The sequence below is a fragment of the Cherax quadricarinatus genome, chromosome 9 (assembly GCF_038502225.1).
Source record: "Cherax quadricarinatus isolate ZL_2023a chromosome 9, ASM3850222v1, whole genome shotgun sequence".
In the NCBI taxonomy this organism is placed as follows: Eukaryota; Metazoa; Arthropoda; class Malacostraca; order Decapoda; family Parastacidae; genus Cherax; species Cherax quadricarinatus.
Genome location: NC_091300.1, coordinates 12268104 through 12290603, shown reverse-complemented (window position 1 = coordinate 12290603; position 22500 = coordinate 12268104). Strand labels below are relative to the sequence as shown.

The 22500-nt window shown below is 44.2% G+C and overlaps 2 protein-coding genes across 2 annotated transcripts in view; one reads left to right on the top strand and one right to left on the bottom strand.

Moving 5' to 3' along the window:
- The window catches only part of LOC128686209 (LHFPL tetraspan subfamily member 1 protein-like), a 66349-nt gene that overhangs the window by 9802 nt on the left and 34047 nt on the right, over positions 1 to 22500 (bottom strand). The window lies entirely within an intron of this gene.
- LOC138852450 (BRCA2-interacting transcriptional repressor EMSY-like) overlaps positions 17688 to 22500 on the top strand; it is a gene marked incomplete at its 3' end in the record, with an annotated part of 12478 nt that continues 7665 nt past the window's right edge. Inside the window, 1 exon segment of the mRNA XM_070083111.1 lies at positions 17688 to 17711. Within this exon segment, the coding sequence (XP_069939212.1) occupies positions 17688 to 17711 (24 nt within the window).

Below are 22500 nucleotides of genomic sequence, written 5' to 3'. Positions count from 1 at the left end.
CATCTCACCTGTGACACACATCAACCGAATAGCCGTTGTAACAAAGGCCAGACTAGGAAATTTAAGGGTAATTTTCAGGGACATCAACAAGGAGGCCTTCACCGCCATATATACGGCACAAGGGTGGCCCATAGACGAGTATCTAGCGCCAGTACGGTACCCTGCGTCACACCTGTTTGCCAGGTGGGCGTCACACCTGTTTACCAGGTGGGTGCACATCTGTTTAAAAGGTGGGTCTCACACCTGTTTACCAGGAAGGTGTCACACCTGTTTGCCAGGTGGGTGTCACACCTGTTTACCAGGTGGGTGTCACACCTGTTTGCCAGATGGGTGTCACACCTGTTCACCTGGCATTTGTGCCTCACCTAATTATTTAAATGAATTTTTCAATTAAATAATTGGACAGTTATGAGGAATTATGACATAATACTGCACTTACAGATTAACTATGGGATTTACCTCTTAATTAGTTAAGTAGAGAGGATTTACAGTGATACAAGGGACTAGTTGGCTCCTGAGTGACGGGATTATCATGTAGGTTTGTTTCATCACACACACACACACACACACACACACACACACACACACACACACACACACAAACACACACACACACACACACACACACACACACACACACACACACACACACACACACATATATATATATATATACACATATACACACACACATATATGCATATATATATATATATATATATATATATATATATATATATATATATATATATATATATATATATACATATATATACAAATAATTGTGTGTGTGAGATGTGTCTTAGAATCGTTCATCTGACGCCGTAATTAAAGTTGCTTGCACAAGCTGGAATTTGGAATTTTACCAACGGCAAATTCATTCTCTCAGTGTTGAGTCTTGGTGACTCTCAGTGTTGAGTCTTGGTGACTCTCAGTGTTGAGTTTTGGTGACTCTCAGTGTTGAGTCTTGGTGACTCTCAGTGTTGAGTCTTGGTGACTCTCAGTGTTGAGTCTTGGTGACTCTCAGTGTTGAGTTTTGGTGACTCTCAGTGTTGAGTTTTGGTGACTCTCAGTGTTGAGTTTTGGTGACTCTCAGTGTTGAGTCTGGTGACTCATTTTAAGTCTTGGTGACTCAGTGTCGAGTTTTGGTGACTCTCAGTGTTAAGTCTTGGTGACTCTCAGTGTTGAGTCTTGGTGACTCTCAGTGTTGAGTCTTGGTGACTCTCAGTGTTGAGTCTTGGTGACTCTCAGTGTTGAGTTTTGGTGACTCTCAGTGTTGAGTCTTGGTGACTCTCAGTGTTGAGTCTTGGTGACTCTCAGTGTTGAGTCTTGGTGACTCTCAGTGTTGAGTCTTGGTGACTCTCAGTGTTGAGTCTTGGTGACTCTCAGTGTTGAGTCTTGGTGACTCTCAGTGTTGAGTCTTGATGACTCTCAGTGTTGAGTCTTGATGACTCTCAGTGTTGAGTCTTGGTGACTCTCAGTGTTGAGTCTTGGTGACTCTCAGTGTTGAGTCTTGGTGACTCTCAGTGTTGAGTTTTGGTGACTCTCAGTGTCGAGTTTTGGTGACTCTCAGTGTTGAGTGTTGGTGACTCTCAGTGTCGAGTTTTGGTGACTCTCAGTGTTGAGTCTTGGTGACTCTCAGTGTCGAGTTTTGGTGACTCTCAGTGTCGAGTTTTGGTGACTCTCAGTGTCGAGTTTTGGTGACTCTCAGTGTTGAGTCTTGGTGACTCTCAGTTTCGAGTTTTGGTGACTCTCAGTGTTGAGTCTTGGTGACTCTCAGTGTCGAGTCTTGGTGACTCTCAGTGTTGAGTCTTGGTGACTCTCAGTGTTGAGTCTTGGTGACTCTCAGTGTTGAGTCTTGATGACTCTCAGTGTTGAGTCTTGGTGACTCTCAGTGTTGAGTCTTGGTGACTCTCAGTGTTGAGTCTTGGTGACTCTCAGTGTTGAGTCTTGGTGACTCTCAGTGTTGAGTCTTGATGACTCTCAGTGTTGAGTCTTGATGACTCTCAGTGTTGAGTCTTGATGACTCTCAGTGTTGAGTCTTGGTGACTCTCAGTGTTGAGTCTTGGTGACTCTCAGTGTTGAGTCTTGGTGACTCTCAGTGTTGAGTTTTGGTGACTCTCAGTGTCGAGTTTTGGTGACTCTCAGTGTCGAGTTTTGGTGACTCTCAGTGTTGAGTCTTGGTGACTCTCAGTGTCGAGTTTTGGTGACTCTCAGTGTCGAGTTTTGGTGACTCTCAGTGTCGAGTTTTGGTGACTCTCAGTGTTGAGTCTTGGTGACTCTCAGTGTCTTGAGTGTTGAGTCTTGGTGACTCTCAGTGTTGAGTCTTGGTGACTCTCAGTGTCGAGTTTTGGTGACTCTCAGTGTTGAGTCTTGGTGACTCTCAGTGTTGAGTCTTGGTGACTCTCAGTGTTGAGTCTTGGTGACTCTCAGTGTTGAGTCTTGGTGACTCTCAGTGTTGAGTCTTGGTGACTCTCAGTGTTGAGTCTTGGTGACTCTCAGTGTTGAGTCTTGGTGACTCTCAGTGTTGAGTCTTGGTGACTCTCAGTGTTGAGTCTTGGTGACTCTCAGTGTTGAGTCTTGGTGACTCTCAGTGTTGAGTCTTGGTGACTCTCAGTGTTGAGTCTTGGTGACTCTCAGTGTTGAGTCTTGGTGACTCTCAGTGTTGAGTCTTGATGACTCTCAGTGTTGAGTCTTGGTGACTCTCAGTGTTGAGTCTTGGTGACTCTCAGTGTTGAGTCTTGGTGACTCTCAGTGTTGAGTCTTGGTGACTCTCAGTGTTGAGTCTTGGTGACTCTCAGTGTTGAGTCTTGATGACTCTCAGTGTTGAGTCTTGGTGACTCTCAGTGTTGAGTCTTGATGACTCTGTGAGTCTTGACTCTCAGTGTTGAGTCTTGATGACTCTCAGTGTTGAGTCTTGGTGACTCTCAGTGTTGAGTCTTGGTGACTCTCAGTGTTGAGTCTTGGTGACTCTCAGTGTTGAGTCTTGGTGACTCTCAGTGTTGAGTCTTGGTGACTCTCAGTGTTGAGTCTTGGTGACTCTCAGTGTTGAGTCTTGGTGACTCTCAGTGTTGAGTCTTGGTGACTCTCAGTGTTGAGTCTTGGTGACTCTCAGTGTTGAGTCTTGGTGACTCTCAGTGTTGAGTCTTGGTGACTCTCAGTGTTGAGTCTTGGTGACTCAGTGTCGAGTCTTGATGACTCTCAGTGTTGAGTCTTGATGACTCTCAGTGTTGAGTCTTGGTGACTCTCAGTGTTGAGTCTTGGTGACTCTCAGTCTTCTCAGTGTGAGTCTTGGTGACTCTCAGTGTTGAGTCTTGCTGACTCTCAGTGTTGAGTCTTGGTGACTCTCAGTGTTGAGTCTTGGTGACTCTCAGTGTTGAGTCTTGGTGACTCTCAGTGTTGAGTCTCTCTCAGTGTTGAGTCTTGATGACTCTCAGTGTTGAGTCTTGGTGACTCTCAGTGTTGAGTCTTGGTGACTCTCAGTGTTGAGTCTTGGTGACTCTCAGTGTTGAGTCTTGGTGACTCTCAGTGTTGAGTCTTGGTGACTCTCAGTGTTGAGTCTTGGTGACTCTCAGTGTCGAGTCTTGATGACTCTCAGTGTTGAGTCTTGATGACTCTCAGTGTCGAGTCTTGATGACTCTCAGTGTCGAGTCTTGATGACTCTCAGTGTTGAGTCTTGATGACTCTCAGTGTCGAGTCTTGATGACTCTCAGTGTTGAGTCTTGGTGACTCTCAGTGTCGAGTTTTGATGACTCTCAGTGTCGAGTCTTGGTGACTCTCAGTGTCGAGTCTTGATGACTCTCAGTGTCGAGTCTTGATGACTCTCAGTGTCGAGTCTTGATGACTGTCAGTGTCGAGTCTTGGTGACTCTCAGTGTTGAGTCATGGTGACTCTCAGTGTCAAGTCTTGGTGACTCTCAGTGTTGAGTCTTGATGACTCTCAGTGTCGAGTCTTGGTGACTCTCAGTGTTGAGTCTTGGTGACTCTCAGTGTTGAGTCTTGGTGACTCTCAGTGTCGAGTCTTGGTGACTCAGTGTCGAGTCTTGGTGACTCTCAGTGTTGAATCTTGGTGACTCTCAGTGTCTAGTCTTGGTGACTCTCAGTGTTGAGTCATGGTGACTCTCAGTGTCAAGTCTTGGTGACTCTCAGTGTTGAGTCTTGGTGACTCTCAGTGTCGAGTCTTGGTGACTCTCAGTGTCGAGTCTTGGTGACTCTCAGTGTTGAGTCTTGATGACTCTCAGTGTCGAGTCTTGATGACTCTCAGTGTCGAGTCTTGATGACTTTCAGTGTCGAGTCTTGGTGACTCTCAGTGTCGAGTCTTGATGACTCTCAGTGTCGAGTTTTGGTGACTCTCAGTGTTGAGTCTTGATGACTCTCAGTGTTGAGTCTTGATGACTCTCAGTGTTGAGTCTTGATGACTCTCAGTGTTGAGTCTTGGTGACTCTCAGTGTCGAGTCTTGGTGACTCTCAGTGTTGAGTCTTGATGGCTCTCAGTGTTGAGTCTTGTTGACTCTCAGTGTCGAGTCTTGGTGACTCTCAGTGTCGAGTCTTGATAATTCTCAGTGTTGAGTCTTGATGACTCTCAGCGTCGAGTCTTGATGACTCTCAGTGTTGAGTCTTGGTGACTCTCAGTGTTGAGTCTTGATGACTCTCAGTGTCGAGTCTTGGTGACTCTCAGTGTCGAGTCTTGGTGACTCTCATGTCGAGTCTTGGTGACTCTCAGTGTTGAGTCTTGGTGACTCTCAGAGTCGAGTCTTCGTGACTCTCAGTGTTGAGTCTTGATGACTCTCAGTGTTGAGTCTTGATGACTCTCAGTGTTGAGTCTTGGTGACTCTCAGTTTCGAGTCTTGATGACTCTCAGTGTTGAGTCTTGGTGACTCTCAGTGTTGAGTCTTGGTGACTCTCAGTGTTGAGTCTTGGTGACTCTCAGTGTCGAGTCTTGGTGACTCTCAGTGTTGAGTCTTGATGGCTCTCAGTGTTGAGTCTTGATGGCTCTCAGTGTTGAGTCTTGGTGACTCTCAGTGTCGAGTCTTGGTGACTCTCAGTGTTGAGTCTTGATGGCTCTCAGTGTTGAGTCTTGGTGACTCTCAGTGTTGAGTCTTGGTGACTCTCAGAGTCGAGTCTTCGTGACTCTCAGTGTTGAGTCTTGATGACTCTCAGTGTTGAGTCTTGATGACTCTCAGTGTTGAGTCTTGGTGACTCTCAGTTTCGAGTCTTGATGACTCTCAGTGTTGAGTCTTGGTGACTCTCAGTGTTGAGTCTTGGTGACTCTCAGTGTTGAGTCTTGGTGACTCTCAGTGTCGAGTCTTGGTGACTCTCAGTGTTGAGTCTTGATGGCTCTCAGTGTTGAGTCTTGATGGCTCTCAGTGTTGAGTCTTGGTGACTCTCAGTGTCGAGTCTTGGTGACTCTCAGTGTTGAGTCTTGATGGCTCTCATGTCGAGTCTTGATGACTCTCAGTGTTGAGTCTTGATGACTCTCAGTGTTGAGTCTTGATGACTCTCAGTTGAGTCTTGGTGACTCTCAGTGTTGAGTCTTGGTGACTCTCAGAGTCGAGTCTTCGTGACTCTCAGTGTTGAGTCTTGATGACTCTCAGTGTTGAGTCTTGATGACTCTCAGTGTTGAGTCTTGGTGACTCTCAGTTTCGAGTCTTGATGACTCTCAGTGTTGAGTCTTGGTGACTCTCAGTGTTGAGTCTTGGTGACTCTCAGTGTTGAGTCTTGGTGACTCTCAGTGTCGAGTCTTGGTGACTCTCAGTGTTGAGTCTTGATGGCTCTCAGTGTTGAGTCTTGATGGCTCTCAGTGTTGAGTCTTGGTGACTCTCAGTGTCGAGTCTTGGTGACTCTCAGTGTCGAGTCTTGATGAGTCAGTGTTAAGTCTTGGTGACTCAGTAACCTAACTAACATTAACATCTGTTTCATGCATCAATTATAAGTATATAAACCTACAATATAAATCTACAATATAAACCTACAGTTTAAACCTACAATGGAATAAAGTTATAACGCTGTGTCTCCTTAAATCTACCTCCTCCTCTACCTCTCTTAAACCACACTTTCTCAGTCTACCCTTCCTGGACCCTCCCTCACTCCCTCCCTCACTCCCTCTCTCCTTCTCTCCCTCCCTCACTCCTTCCCTCCTTCCCTCCCTCCCTCCTCTCCCTCTCTCCCTCCCTCCTTCCTTCCCTCCCTCCCTCCCTCTCTCCCTCCCTTCCTTCCTCCCTCCCTCTCTCCCTCGCTCCCTCCCTCACTCCCTACTTCCCTCCCTCCCTCCCTCCCACCCTCCACACAACACAGGCACCAGAGGTCAGCTTTCGGTAATCGATAGTTGAGACCATTACAGCTGTCGACGTGAAGCATGACCTCTGAGTTGGCATCATTTTCTCTCGGTGAGGCACTCCTGGGTCATCTTCTTGCCCTACAGTGGCACTCACACAGCCACATTTGTACACAAGCCCTAACTAAAGCTTACTTTGGCCACACTGGTGTTTAATCTGAATTTGTGTTACGAAAATGACCGTGTGTGTGTGTGTGTGTGTGTGTGTGTGTGTGTGTGTGTGTGTGTGTGTGTGTGTGTGTGTGTGTGTACACACGGTCCAGCGTTCACAGTACCAACAAAGTTGTCTGCTGGTCCGGCTTTTACACGATCCAGTGTTTACACGGTCCAGAGATTACACGATCCAACTTTTACATGGTCCAGCGTTTACACGGACCAGCGTTTACACGATCCAGCTTTTACACGGTCCAGCGTTTACACGGTCCAGCGTTTACACGGTCCACCGTACCAACAAAGTTTGAATTTAATGCTAAATTGGAATTCATTTTCCATCCTGCCGAGTCACTCTGCACACGGCAGAGTCGCCTCTGTTTTTTTTTCTCTCTCTCTCCCTCTTTCTCTCTAAAACTAATATATATATATATATATGTATATATATATATATATATATATATATATATATATATATATATATATATATATATATATATATATATATATATATATATATATATATGTCGTGCCGAATAGGCAGAACTTGCGATCTTGGCTTAAATAGCAACGTTCATCTTGCCATATAGGACAAGCGAAAATTTGTGTATGCAATAATTTCGCAAAAAATCATTCTGAAAATAACGAAAAAAATATATTTCACTGTGTTTGTTTAGTATTATATATATATATATATATATAATATATAATATATATAATATATATAATATATATATTATATATATTATACATATATATACATAAATATATATATATATATATATATATATATATATATATATATATATATATATATATATATATATATATATATATATATATATATATATATATATATATATACATATCGCGTGGCAGCACCTTAATGTTTACAAACACGCAGTCATGGTACAGAGGTTCAGTTTTTGTTGGGACTAAACATCGGAATGAAGAAGAAATGCTATCAGAGTGACGGTGACGGTGACGGTGACGGTGACCGTGACCGTGACCGTGACCGTGACCGTGACCGTGACCGTGGAATGATTGTTGGTGCCAGACGGGCTGGTGTGATTATCTCAGAATCTGCTGATATACTGGGATTTTCAAGAACAATAGTGTCTAGTTCTGTAGCTGAAAATTCCTTGTTAATGAGGGAGGTCAGACAACAATGACCGGACTGGTTTATGCTGGCAGGAAGGCTACAGAAATATATTTTTTTCGTTAGGCTCAGAATGATTTTTGAGAAATTATTCCATACACAAATTCCCTCTTGCCTTATTCGGCAAGAAGACGCACTCACCACAGTGAAATATAGAAATATGCAGGAAAACCTGAGCTCTTTACTCTATACACAATATGTTGGACAAACACATGCGTGCACAAGTGAACGTCTGGGTATGAAATGTTTCGGTCTTCGGTGAAACTCGGTCACTGGAATCGGTGGAGTGGGGGGCTGGATATTAGCACCCCCCTTCCCCCCGGTCCGGGCCAGGCCAGTGGACCTCAGGCAGTGCTCCTCCATTCTCATGTATTTTTAAAGGTGATGGATGGGCTGGTAAGTATAATTTTAAATTACCCAAACAATGTCTATTATCTTACTGGTTGAACAACAAAAGTCTGGCTGAGTTATTTCATTCAGAAGATTGAATTTGAAACCACCGATAAACCTTTTTTTTTTTTTTACCCTTGCTGGGTGACATTGTCTGAGTGTGTTCTGTTTGGAGGCTTCATATATTTTGAGGCTTCGCATTTTTAGAGGCTTCACATTTTTAGAAGTTTCAGAGACTTCACATTTTTAGAGGCTTTCCGTATTTAGAAGCTTCCCATATATTATTTGCAATTTTTCTAATCTCTTTTTTTTTACCTCTATTAAAAATTCTGAAGCAGTAGGTCTCCTGCCGTGTTCTCTGAGGTATTACCTCACAAGGTGAGATATCACCTCACTTTTGACGTATCACTGAAATGGTGCTTCACTTTATTTATTTATGGTTACACACACATCTTTAGTAATATAAGCAATTAAAACCTCGTCTTATCCATCCTGTGTATCTGTAACTAAACGAATAAAGAGCCGCCATCTGATGAGACTGTGTCAAGGGTTGTTGATACTTGACTGCTGCACACGGGCCAGCCGCCATTTAGTGCTTCGGTCCAGCTTGCTGGAGATTCTCCTGCGCCATTATGTCTAATTATGTTTTACGAGTCATGCAGGAGATACTACTGCGATAGAGCTATCTCAGTTTTATCATTCTGATAGGTACCAGCCGGCTGTTGGTCAGTTTGTTGACCCCTGAGGGTAGCTGTTCTCTGTCTCTCAGCCAAAACTAGGTTTCCCACTCTTTGAAATTCGTCCTTCTCTCTCTGTTCTCTGGGATACAAATTTTCACCTTAGAATGTGAAACCTGGGTGGCAGAGTCCGTAGACTTCACTTGTGTTAGATGCCTATAATTTTTGATGCTGTTGAGGGGCTCTTCGTCCACGGATTTGAAGCGACCTTCCTCATCCCATTATCAAACCTGGTTACCGTCCATTACCCAGGTCTGGTATGATCCTATTATTATTACAATTATTATTATTATTATTATTATTATTATTATTATTATTATTATTATTATTATTATTATTATTATTATTATTATTATTATTATAATTATTATTATTATTATCATTATTATTATTATTATTATTATTATTATTATTATTATTATTATTATTATTATTATTATTATTATTATTATTATTATTATTATTATTATTTATTATTATTATTATTATTGTTATTATTATTATTATTATTATTATCATTATTATCATCATCATCATCATTAACGCCACATGTTAAACGTTTGTTTGTGAATAATATATTCGGGAGGGAAGAAGAAGAGCGGTTGGTGGAATAATGATGTAAAGAGAATAGTAAGAGAGAAAAAGTTAGCATACGAGCAGTTGTTACAAAGTAGAAGTGATACAAGGAGGGAAGAGTATATGGAGAGAAAGAGAGGTTAAGAGATTGGTGAAGCAATGTAAAAAGAGAGCAAATGAGAGAGTGGGTGAGATCTTATCAATAAATTTTGTCGAAAATAAGAAAAAGTCTCGGAGTGAGAATAACAAGTTGAGAAAACCTAGGGAATGAATGGATTTGTCAGTTAAAAATAGGAGAGGAGAGTTATTACATGGAGAGTTAGAGGTATTGGGAAGATGGAGGGAATATTATGAGGAATTGTTAAATGTTGATGAAGATAGGGAAGCTGTGATTTCGTGTATAGGGCAAGGAGGAATAACATCTTGTAGGAGTGAGGAAGAGCCAGTTGTGAGTGTGGGGGAAGTGCGTGGAGCAGTGGTTAGAATGAAAGGGTGTAAAGAAACTGGGATTGATGAGATAAAGATAGAAATATTAAAAGCAGGTGGGGATATAGTTTTGGAGTGGTTAGTGTTATTTAATAAATGTATGAAAGAGGGTAAGGTACCTAGGGATTGGCAGAAAGCATGCATAGTTCCTTTGTATAAAGGCAAAAGGGACAAAAGAGAGTGTAAGAATTACAGGGGAATAAGTCTGTTGAATATACCTGGTAAAGTGTATGATAGAGCTGTTATTGAAAGAATTAAGAGCAAGACGGAGAATAGGATAGCAGATGAACAAGGAGGCTTTAGGAAAGGTAGGGGGTGTGTAGACCAAGTGTTTACAGTGAAACATAGGTGATCAGTATTTAGATAAGGGTAAAGAGGTTTTTGTGGCATTTATGGATTTGGAACAGGCGTATGCTAGGGTGGATAAGGGGACAATGTGGCAGATGTTGCAAATGTATGGAATACTAGGTAAGTTAGTGAAAGCAGTGAAGAGTTTTTACGAGGATAGTGAGGCTCAGGTTAGAGTACGTAGGAGAGAGGGAGATTATTTCCCAGTAAAAGTAGGCCTTAGACAAGGATGTGTGATGTCACCATGGTTATTCAATATATTTGTAGATGGAGTTGTAAGAGAAGTGAATGCTCGGGTGTTGACAAGAGGTGTGGAGTTAAGAGATAAAGAATCTAACACAAAGTGGGAGTTGTCACAGTTGCTCTTTGCTGATGACACAGGTGCTTTTGGAAGATTCTGAAGAGAAGTTGCAGAGGTTGGTTGATGAGTTTGGTAGGGTATGTAAAATAAGGAAATTAAAAATGAATGTATAGGAAAGAGTAAGGTGACGAGGATAACCAAAAAATTAGGTAATGGAAGATTGGATATCAGATTGGAGGGACAGAGTGTGGAGGACGTGAATGTATTCAGATATTTTGGGGTGGACGTGTCAGCAGATGGATCTATTAAAGATGAGGTGAATCATAGAATTGACGAGGGGAAAAATGTGAGTGGTGCACTGAGGAGTCTGTGGAGACAAAAATCTTTATCCTTGAAAGCAAAGAGGGGAATGTATGAGAGTATAGTTATATCAACGCCCTTGTATGGGTGTGAAGCATGGTTGGTAAATGTTGCAACAAGGAGAAGGCTGGAGGCAGTGGAGCTGTAATGTCTGAGGCGTGAATGTTATGTATTTTGGAGATTAGGAGGAGGTGCGGGATTACCAAAAGTATTATCCAGAGGGCTGAGGAGGGGTTATTTTGATGGTTTGGACATATAGAGAGGGTGAAACATAATAGAATGACTTCGAGAGTGTATAAATCTGTAGTGGAGGGAAGGAAAGGAAGGAGTCGGCCTAGGAAAGGTTCGAGGGAAGGGGTAAAGGAGGTTTTGTACGCGAGGAACTTGGACTTCCAGTAGGCTCTAGTAGGCGTGCGTGAGAGTGTTAGATTCAAGCAAATGGAGACAAATGGTTTTTAGGACTTGAAATGCTGTTGGAGTGTAAGCAAAGTAACATTTATGAAGGGATTCAGGGAAACCGGCAGACCGGACTTGAGTCCTGGAGCTGGGAAGTACAGTGCCGGCACTCTGAAGGAAGGGTGTTAGTGTTGTAGTTTTATAACTGTAGTGTAAGTATGCCTCTGGCAAGACAATGATGGAGTGAATGATTGAAGTTTTTCTTTTTCGGGTCACCCTGCCTTGGTGGGAGGCGGCTGATGTATTAATTTAAAAAAAAATATTTTAATACTTTCGCGCGTTTTGAACAAAAAAATATTTGTCTTAGTTATTATTGAGTGTAGTAACTGTTGAGGTAGTATAATGATGAGCATGGTTCATTATATAACCACATATAATAATAATGCACATGTCTCATTATATAACCACTTTATGTATAGTAAGAGTCGGTGTTTTTAAATACTTAATCTCTCTCTCACACACTTTTTCTCCACCTCGGCCTCACTCTATCAAAAATCTGGCATTTTTCTAAGCCGGGCTTTATGTATAAGCTTCTGAAAATTTGTCGTGTATAGTATAGAATATATATATATATATATATATATATATATATATATATATATATATATATATATATATTTGTGTGTGTGTGTGTGTGTGTGTGTGTGTGTGTGTGTGTGTGTGTGTGTGTGTGTGTGTGTGTGTGTGTGTGTGTGTGTGTGTGTGTTTCGAAAGTTTTCTTGCTCCTGCAGCCCGGCCCTGGGCCAGGCATGTCTTGTGATTGCCTGGTCAGGCAGGTTATTACTGCTGGCAGCCTGCTGGCCGACATGTCCATCACAGTCTGGTTGATGCATCACTTGGTTGAAATACTTGTCGGATTTCCTCATGAAGACTTCTACAGTTGTTCCAGCAGTGTTTCTGATACATTATGGATGGAGGTTATATAGTCCGGGACTATTGTGTCTACGGCTCCTCTGCTTTTCACTAGGCTTATTGTCAACCTCTTAAAAAAAACTATACCCAGGCCGGGATTGAACCCGCGGTCAGAGAGTCTCAAAACTCCAGCCCGTCGCGTTAGCCACTGACCGCGGGTTCAATCCCGGCCGGGGTATGGTTTGTTTACAATCGTGTCATTACGATTTCGTGAGTCATGTCAACCTCTTCCATATCTCTCAGTCCAGTATGTTACGGCAGGGTAAAGATTTGGGACTAGGCCCCCTCAAACAGCTTCCATGTATATATTATGTGTCTCTCCCCTCTTCAGCTTATGCATATTTAAGACTTTGAGGCTTTATTGGTTTTATGAAGGGCGATCTTTGAATCTGTTCCAGCTCTGACACTTCTCATCCCCTGAGCAGATCTCTCAGCTCTGAACAATACACTACACGATAGAGCACAAGCAGTGCCATTATTTCTCTTTTTTTGAAAGTTTTTATTACGAGCAGTTACAAGTTAGTTGATAATGATAAAGGCAAAGACAAATACCAAAGGCAGTTTTTTGAATAACAGTATATTCCCGCGACTGGTATTTACAGTATTGTACAGAGTGAACAACAGAGTAGTAATGTAGGCAGATACCAGAGTAACAAGTATTAACAAAAGATAAAGAAAGAGCAAATTGAGTTTTGGTCATTATCATTGGCTTATAAAATGACTCCAGACTGAGGGTGATGGCATTACGTCAGTTCGTCTGGCGTCAACCTTTCACCCTGATTGCTTGACTTTTTCAACTGGCAGCCATTTACAATACAGCTGGGAGCCCCTACAACTACACAGCCATAACTGTCAGTTTAGTTGATTAGATGGAAAGCTTGAAGTAGTTGTGTGAGGAATACCAGTTGAAATGTAACGTAGTCAGCACTTACCACAACTTTCATTATTCACTCAGTCATTTTCCTGGCTATTGTGACATTTACTGTACTATGTTCTTTGAATGTAAGGTCAGCTTACATTATTACTCTCAGATCCCTTACCTGCTCCTTCCTGTTTGGTAATCTTGCATTTTGTGTACATTGTCTCTTTTGATCTTTTTATTCTTTCCTCATCTAGGAGCTAGAAACACGCCACCTTGCATGGTGGCAAGAATTTGTTTATATCTAGAAAATTTTCTGTATCCTCTATCGAGATGATTTTCGTACTTATTTTGAAATTCTCGACAAATGACACAAAACTGTGACTCGGAGAACTGAGTATGTGACTTTGTTGATACTGGAGTTGGCTCGGTTTGCTGCAACTGTGTATTCTCTCTGTTAGAAAGTTGAATTCCCATTTACCTACTTTCCTCGTTATACTTATTGCCCTAATTTTGTCTGCCGTTACCCCATGATCGCAGCTGACAATATCTTTGCGTAATCCCTGTACACTACACTTGCATTTTTACTTTCCTCAACGTTTCCGTAGTTCTGTCGTAATGATTTAGTAGTTATAAGAAGCATAATCTACCCATTCTAAACCTGTGTTGGTTTGCGTTGTGGAGATTTTGTTGGTCCATAAAGTTTATAATTTGGCTTTTCGTCAGTCTTATGAAAACTAAGATAATTTGTGAAGTTAGGGCCACTGGTCTTTAAAATTTGGCTACCATTCTACTGTCTCCCTTATGCAATGTCTGCACTCTTTAAGGTCTCTGGTACTTCACCAAGATCTAGAGTCCGAAGAATACTTGAGTGCTAGTGATACTTTGCACTTCTTTACAAATAAAAAAATCTACAAATCTGGTCCTGGTGCTGCATGAGCGGCCGCGTTTTCTAGTTCTTTAAAGAATTTTGCAGGATTATTGTTCATGTCAGTTTTATGATGTACCTGGCCTTCAGGCGTAATGAAAAACTTTCTTCACTCTCCGCCCTGGATGAGTTACTGACCATTGCCTCATACTGGTATTCCAGAATTCTCTCATTTCATTTTCGTGGTCAGTGTATGAACCTCCTGTGACTGACAGTCTATTTCGTCAGGTATTTTTAAACTTGGATTTTGGAAAAAGTGAAAAATTTTCAGGTTTCTTTCCATATAGTGGATGTCTCTTGGTCCCTTTGTACTTCTTATGTCCTGTCCGACAGCTTAAGGTTTCGATCTATCTCAGTGAACTCTCGGTTATTTTTGTAGTAACGTAGTCACAGTTTTAAGACTGTTCAGTAACCGACTTTTTTTCTCCGTTCGTTCTTCTACGTTCTCATTACTCGACCATTTTGTTTTGGTTTTCTGAGTATTACGTATTTAACGCAGACCTTGTATACTGCTTCCGTGTTCAGTTCTTGCAAGCACAGTTGAGGGTGTTCATGGCTCCTACCCAGGGGCTCTGGTGGCCTGGTGGTTAACGCTCTCGCTTCACACGACGAGGGTCTGGGTTCGATTCCCAGCCAGAGTAGAAACATTGGACGTGTTTCTTTCCACCTGTTGTCTATGTTCCCCATCAGTAAAATGGGTACCTGGGTGTTAGTGGACTGGTGTGGGTCGCATCCTGGGACACTGACCTAAGGAGGCCTGGTCACAGACCGGGCCGCGGGGGCGTTGACCCCCGGAACTCTCTCCAGGTAAACTCTCCAGGGTATGTGAGGGTTGAGGGTGTTCATGGCTCCTACCCAGGGTATGTGAGGGTTGAAGGTGTTCATGGCTCCTACCCAGGGTATGTGAGGGTTGAAGGTGTTCATGGCTCCTACCCAGGGTATGTGAGGGTTGAAGGTGTTCATGGCTCCTACCCAGGGTATGTGAGGGTTGAAGGTGTTCATTGCTCCTACCCAGGGTATGTGAGGGTTGAGGGTGTTCATGGCTCCTACCCAGGGTATGTGAGGGTTGAGGGTGTTCATGGCTCCTACCCAGGGTATGTGAGGGTTGAGGGTGTTCATGGCTCCTGCCCAGGATATGTGAGGGTTGAGGGTGTTCATGGCTCCTACCCAGGGTATGTGAGGGTTGAGGGTGTTCATGGCTCCTGCCCAGGATATGTGAGGGTTGAGGGTGTTCATGGCTCCTACCCAGGGTATGTGAGGGTTGAGGGTGTTCATGGCTCCTACCCAGGGTATGTGAGGGTTGAGGGTGTTCATGGCTCCTACCCAGGGTATGTGAGGGTTGAGGTGTGTTACATATGTGAGGGTTGAGGGTGTTCTCCTACCCAGGGTATGTGAGGGTTGACGGTGTTCATGGCTCCTGCCCAGGCTATGTGAGGGTTGAGGGTGTTCATGGCTCCTACCCAGGGTATGTGAGGGTTGAAGGTGTTCATGGCTCCTGCCCAGGATATGTGAGGGTTGAGGGTGTTCATGGCTCCTACCCAGGGTATGTGAGGGTTGAGGGTGTTCATGGCTCCTACCCAGGATATGTGAGGGTTGAGGGTGTTCATGGCTCCTACCCAGGATATGTGAGGGTTGAGGGTGTTCATGGCTCCTACCCAGGATATGTGAGGGTTGAGGGTGTTCATGGCTCCTACCCAGGGTATGTGAGGGTTGAGGGTGTTCATGGGTCCTACCCAGGGTATGTGAGGGTTGAGGGTGTTCATGGCTCCTACCCAGGGTATGTGAGGGTTGAGGGTGTTCATGACTCCTACCCAGGGTATGTGAGGGTTGAAGGTGTTCATGGCTCCTACCCAGGGTATGTGAGGGTTGAAGGTGTTCATGGCTCCTACCCAGGGTATGTGAGGGTTGAAGGTGTTTATGACTCCTACCCAGGGTATGTGAGGGTTGAAGGTGTTCATGGCTCCTGCCCAGGGTATGTGAGGGTTGAAGGTGTTCATGGCTCCTACCCAGGGTATGTGAGGGTTGAGGGTGTTCATGACTCCTACCCAGGGTATGTGAGGGTTGAAGGTGTTCATGGGTCCTACCCAGGGTATGTGAGGGTTGAGGGTGTTCATGACTCCTACCCAGGGTATGTGAGGGTTGAGGGTGTTCATGGGTCCGACCCAGGGTATGTGAGGGTTGAAGGTGTTTATGACTCCTACCCAGGGTATGTGAGGGTTGAAGGTGTTCATGGCTCCTACCCAGGGTATGTGAGGGTTGAGGGTGTTCATGGCTCCTACCCAGGGTATGTGAGGGTTGAGGGTGTTCATGGCTCCTACCCAGGGTATGTGAGGGTTGAAGGTGTTCATGGCTCCTACCCAGGGTATGTGAGGGTTGAGGGTGTTCATGGCTCCTACCCAGGGTATGTGAGGGTTGAAGGTGTTCATGGCTCCTACCCAGGGTATGTGAGGGTTGAAATTGTTCATGACTCCTTCCCAGGGTATGTGAGGGTTGAGGGTGTTCATGGCTCCTACCCAGGGTATGTGAGGGTTGAGGGTGTTCATGACTCCTACCCAGGGTATGTGAGGGTTGAAGGTGTTCATGGCTCCTACCCAGGGTATGTGAGGGTTGAAGGTGTTCATGGCTCCTACCCAGGGTATGTGAGGGTTGAAGGTGTTCATGGCTCCTGCCCAGGGTATGTGAGGGTTGAAGGTGTTCATGGCTCCTACCCAGGGTATGTGAGGGTTGAAGGTGTTCATGGCTCCTACCCAGGGTATGTGAGGGTTGAAGGTGTTCATGGCTCCTACCCAGGGTATGTGAGGGTTGAAGGTGTTCATGGCTCCTACCCAGGGTATGTCTGCTAGTTCTTCTTAATTTCATCCCAGTCGGTCCTCTGATTGTAGTAATGTTGGTAGAATTACCGACAATATGTTCAATACAAGAACACAAGTACAACTAATGAGACATTTTACTATGGCAACGTTTCGCCCTCCAGAAGCTTTGTCAAGCCGTAACAGCTTGACAAAGTTCCTTCAGAGCAAAACTTTGCCACAATAAAATGACTAATAAGTTGCACTTGTGTCCTTTTACTTAACAGTCCTCTGATTGCTGAAGCCAAATTTGCTGCACATCTTCCTCCTGCAATATTACCAGTTCCCCGAAAAGGACCCACTGGGAAATTTGCTACAGTATTTTCTGGCATATAAGGTGAGCTATTTTCCCAATAGTCTTGGACAATCATCCTGCGCCTTATATGCTCAGGGTCAAGAGTAGACTTTGAGTTACACTTTAGCAGTTCCTCCTCCTTGATTCACCGGTAATCTCCTGGCTGGACTTTTCCGAATGGTGACCCAGCCTCGGCTCCCAGTTGTTTACTAACGTTAATACAACTGCTTGGTAACATCGATTTATATGCTCGTGCGCCTTATATGCTGAAAAAACGGTACGTTCATCGTGAACAATGACAAGAATTCGAACATCAACATCGCTATTTGTGTAGTGTAGTTATGTGAGTGTGTAGTGTAGTTACACATGTGTTAAGTTCAGGTGTATGAGTGTGTAGGGAAGTTATATTTGTGTATAGTACACAGAATTTGACTGACCATCAACAGCGTCATGAGAGGCTGTGTATCATACAGGCCTGGTCATGGACCGGGCCGCGGGGGCGTTGATCCCCGGAATAACCTCCAGGTAACCTGCAGGTAACATCATACATGAAGGACGAGTTGTATAATGATGTAAGTATTAAAACATTGAAGCTGGGAAATAATAAAGACAAAACATTATTAATAAAATAAACTGCCAGCGTCTTTATTGAGTTACCAGTGTTTAAAGTCATGAATTTTCAAGGAACGGGAAACATGTTCACCATATTTAATGCATCTTATAATATACAAGAAAGTAAACGGGAATAAGTAATAGACAGTACAGTACAAAAGAGTACAATACAGTATAATACAGTATAGTACAAAAGAGTACAGTACAGTATAATACAGTATAGTACAAAAGAGTACAGTACAGTATAATACAGTACAATACAAAAGAGTACAGTACAATATAATACAGTATAGTACAAAAGAGTACAGTACAGTATAATACAGTACAGTACAAAAGAGTACAGTACAGTGCAGTACAAAAGAGTACAGTTCAGTACAGAACAATACAGTACAGCATAGTATAATACAGTACAATACAAAAGAGTACAGTACGGTACAAAGGAGCAGAGTACAGAACAGTGCAGTAAATTACACAGGAGTACAGTAGAGTACGGTACTGTACAATACAGTACAGTGCTGTACATTACAATACAGTACAATAGAGTACAGGACAGTATAGAGCTGTACAATATTGTTCTGTTTACCTGGAGTACCTGGAGAGAGTTCCGGGGGTCAACGCCCCCGCGGCCCGGTCTGTGACCAGGCCTCCTGGTGGATAAGAGCCTGATCAACCAGGCTGTTACTGCTGGCTGCACGCAATCCAACGTACGAGCCACAGCCCGGCTATTCAGGTACCGACTTTAAGTGCTTGTCTAGTGCCAGCTTGATGACTGCCAGGGGTCTGTTGGTAATCCCCCTTATGTATGCTGGGAGGAAGTTGAACAGTCTCGGGCCCCTGACACTTATTGTATGGTCTCTTAACGTGCTAGTGACACCCCTGCTTTTCATTGGGGGGATGTTGCATCGTCTGCCAAGTCTTTTGCTTTCGTAGTGAGTGATTTTCGTGAGCAAGTTCGGTACTAGTCCCTCTAGGATTTTCCAGGTGTATATAATCTTGTATCTCTCTCGCCTGCGTTCCAGGGAATACAGGTTCAGGAACCTCAAGCGCTCCCAGTAATTGAGGTGTATAGTAGAGCGAGAGCGGGAGAGAGACAAAGAGAGAGAGAGAGAGAGAGAGAGAGAGAGAGAGAGAGAGAGAGAGAGAGAGAGAGAGAGAGAGAGAGAGAGAGAGAGAGAGAGAGAGAGAGAGAGAGAGAGAAAGAAAGAAAGAAAGAAAGAGAGAGAGAGAGAGAGAGAGAGAGAGAGAGAGAGAGAGAGAGAGAGAGAGAGAGAGCAGCAGCAGCAGCAGCAGCAGCAGCCAGTGTGTGTGTGAGACAGTCTGTGACTGGACGTACACAGTGACTGGACGTACACAGTGACTGGACGTACACAGCGACTGGACGTACACAGTGACTGGACGTACACAGTGACTGGACATACACAGTGACTGGACGTACACTGTGACTGGACGTACACAGTGACTGGACGTACACAGTGACTGGACGTACACAGTGACTGGACGTACACAGTGACTGGACGTACACAGTGACAGGACGTACACAGTGACTGGACGTACACAGTGACTGGACGTACACAGTGACTGGACGTACACAGTGACTGGACGTACACTGTGACTGGACGTACACAGTGACTGGACGTACACAGTGACTGGACGTACACAGTGACTGGACGTACACAGTGACTGGACGTACACAGTGACTGGACGTACACAGTGACTGGACGTACACAGTGACTGGACGTACACAGTGACTGGACATACACAGTGACTGGACGTACACTGTGACTGGACGTACACAGTGACAGGACGTACACAGTGACTGGACGTACACAGTGACTGGACGTACACAGTGACAGGACGTACACAGTGACTGGACGTACACAGTGACTGGACGTACACAGTGACTGGACGTACACAGTGACTGGACATACACAGTGACTGGACGTACACTGTGACTGGACGTACACAGTGACTGGACGTACACAGTGACTGGACGTACACAGTGACTGGACGTACACAGTGACTGGACATACACAGTGACTGGACGTACACTGTGACTGGACGTACACAGTGACTGGACGTACACAGTGACTGGACGTACACAGTGACTGGACGTACACAGTGACTGGAAGTACACAGTGACTGGACGTACACAGTGACTGGACGTACACAGTGACAGGACGTACACTGTGACTGAAGATAAAACACCTCAATTACTGGGAGCGCTTGAGGTTCCTAAACCTGTATTCCCTGGAACGCAGGCGGGAGAGATACATGATTATATACACCTGGAAAATCCTAGAGGGACTAGTACCGAACTTGCTCACGAAAATCACTCACTACGAAAGCAAAAGACTTGGTAGACGATGCAACATCTCCCCAATGAAAAGCAGGGGTGTCACTAGCACGTTAAGAGACCATACAATAAGTGTCAGGGGCCCGAGACTGTTCAACTGCCTCCCAGCATACATAAGGGGGATTACCAACAGACCCCTGGCAGTCATCAAGCTGGCACTGGACAAGCACCTAAAGTCGGTTCCTGACCAGCCGGGCTGTGGCTCGTACGTTGGTTTGCGTGCAGCCAGCAGCAACAGCCTGGTTGATCAGGCTCTGATCCACCAGGAGGCCTGGTCACAGACCGGGCCGCGGGGGCGTTGACCCCCGGAACTCTCTCCAGGTAAACTCCAGATAAACTCCAGGACGTACACTGTGACTGGACGTACTCAGTGACTGGACATACTCAGTGACTGGACACACACAGTGACTGGACACACTCAGTGACTGGACACACAGTGAATGGACGCACACAGTGACTGGACACACACAGTGACTGGACACACACAGTGACTGGACACACTCAGTGACTGGACACACACAGTGACTGGACGTACACAGTTACTGGACACTCAGTGACTGGACACACACAGTGACTGGACACACTCAGTGACTGGACACACACAGTGACTGGACGCACACAGTGACTGGACACACACAGTGACTGGACACACTCAGTGACTGGACACACACAGTGACTGGACACACACAGTGACTGGACACACTCAGTGACTGGACACACACAGTGACTGGACGTACACAGTGACTGGACACACAAAATGACTGGACGCACACAGTGACTGGACACACACAGTGACTGGACACACACAGTGACTGGACATACACAGTGACTGGACACACTCAGTGACTGGACACACACAGTGACTGGACACACTCAGTGACTGGACACACACAGTGACTGGACACACTCAGTGACTGGACACACACAGTGACTGGACACACTCAGTGACTGGACACACACAGTGACTGGACACACACAGTGACTGGACACACACAGTGACTGGACACACTCAGTGACTGGACACACACAGTGACTGGACACACACAGTGACTGGACACACACAGTGACTGGACACACTTAGTGACTGGACACACTCAGTGACTGGACACACTCAGTGACTGGACACACGCAGTGACTGGACACACTCAGTGACTGGACACACTCAGTGACTGGACACACACAGTGACTGGACACACTCAGTGACTGGACACACACAGTGACTGGACACACTCAGTGACTGGACACACACAGTGACTGGACACACACAGTGACTGGACACACACAGTGACTGGACACACACAGTGACTGGACACACTCAGTGACTGGACACACTCAGTGACTGGACACACTCAGTGACTGGAAACACACAGTGACTGGACACACTCAGTGACTGGACACACTCAGTGACTGGACACACACAGTGACTGGACACACACAGTGACTGGACACACACAGTGACTGGACACACACAGTGACTGGACACACACAGTGACTGGACACACTCAGTGACTGGACACACACAGTGACTGGACACACACAGTGACTGGACACACACAGTGACTGGACACACACAGTGACTGGACACACACAGTGACTGGACACACTCAGTGACTGGACACACTCAGTGACTGGACACACACAGTGACTGGACACACTCAGTGACTGGACACACTCAGTGACTGGACACACACAGTGACTGGACACACACAGTGACTGGACACACTCAGTGACTGGACACACTCAGTGACTGGACACACTCAGTGACTGAACACACTCAGTAATGCGGTGTCGTCTTCCAGTTGTCTCTGAACGAGGCCATCAACAGATTTTATTCATTATTCTTGGACTGAGCGGTGCCACCGATAATCACTGTTTACAGTTCTCTAGTTGAACTTGAAGACAGTCAGTATGTATTTCGGAATCGCCTGAGTGAAAGCACTCATTAACGTAGCTTGTCATCGCATTTCTAAGTTACTGACAAACTTCTAACTTATCTAAGTACACCTCAGGCGGGTTCCTTGATGCTGGCACAGGGTTCTTGATAACCCTTCCCGAAAGTAAATAAATAAACATAATATATATATATATATATATATATATATATATATATATATATATATATATATATATATATATATATATATATATATATATATATATATATATACATATATATATATATATATATATATATATATATATATATATATATATATATATATATAAATATGTATATATAATATATATATATATATATATATATATATATATATATATATATATATATATATGTATGTATGTATATATATATTAGCTAGTAGGGTGATAGACAGCAACCACCCAGGGAGGTACTACCGTCCTGCCAGGTGAGTGTAAAACAGAAGCCTGTAATTATT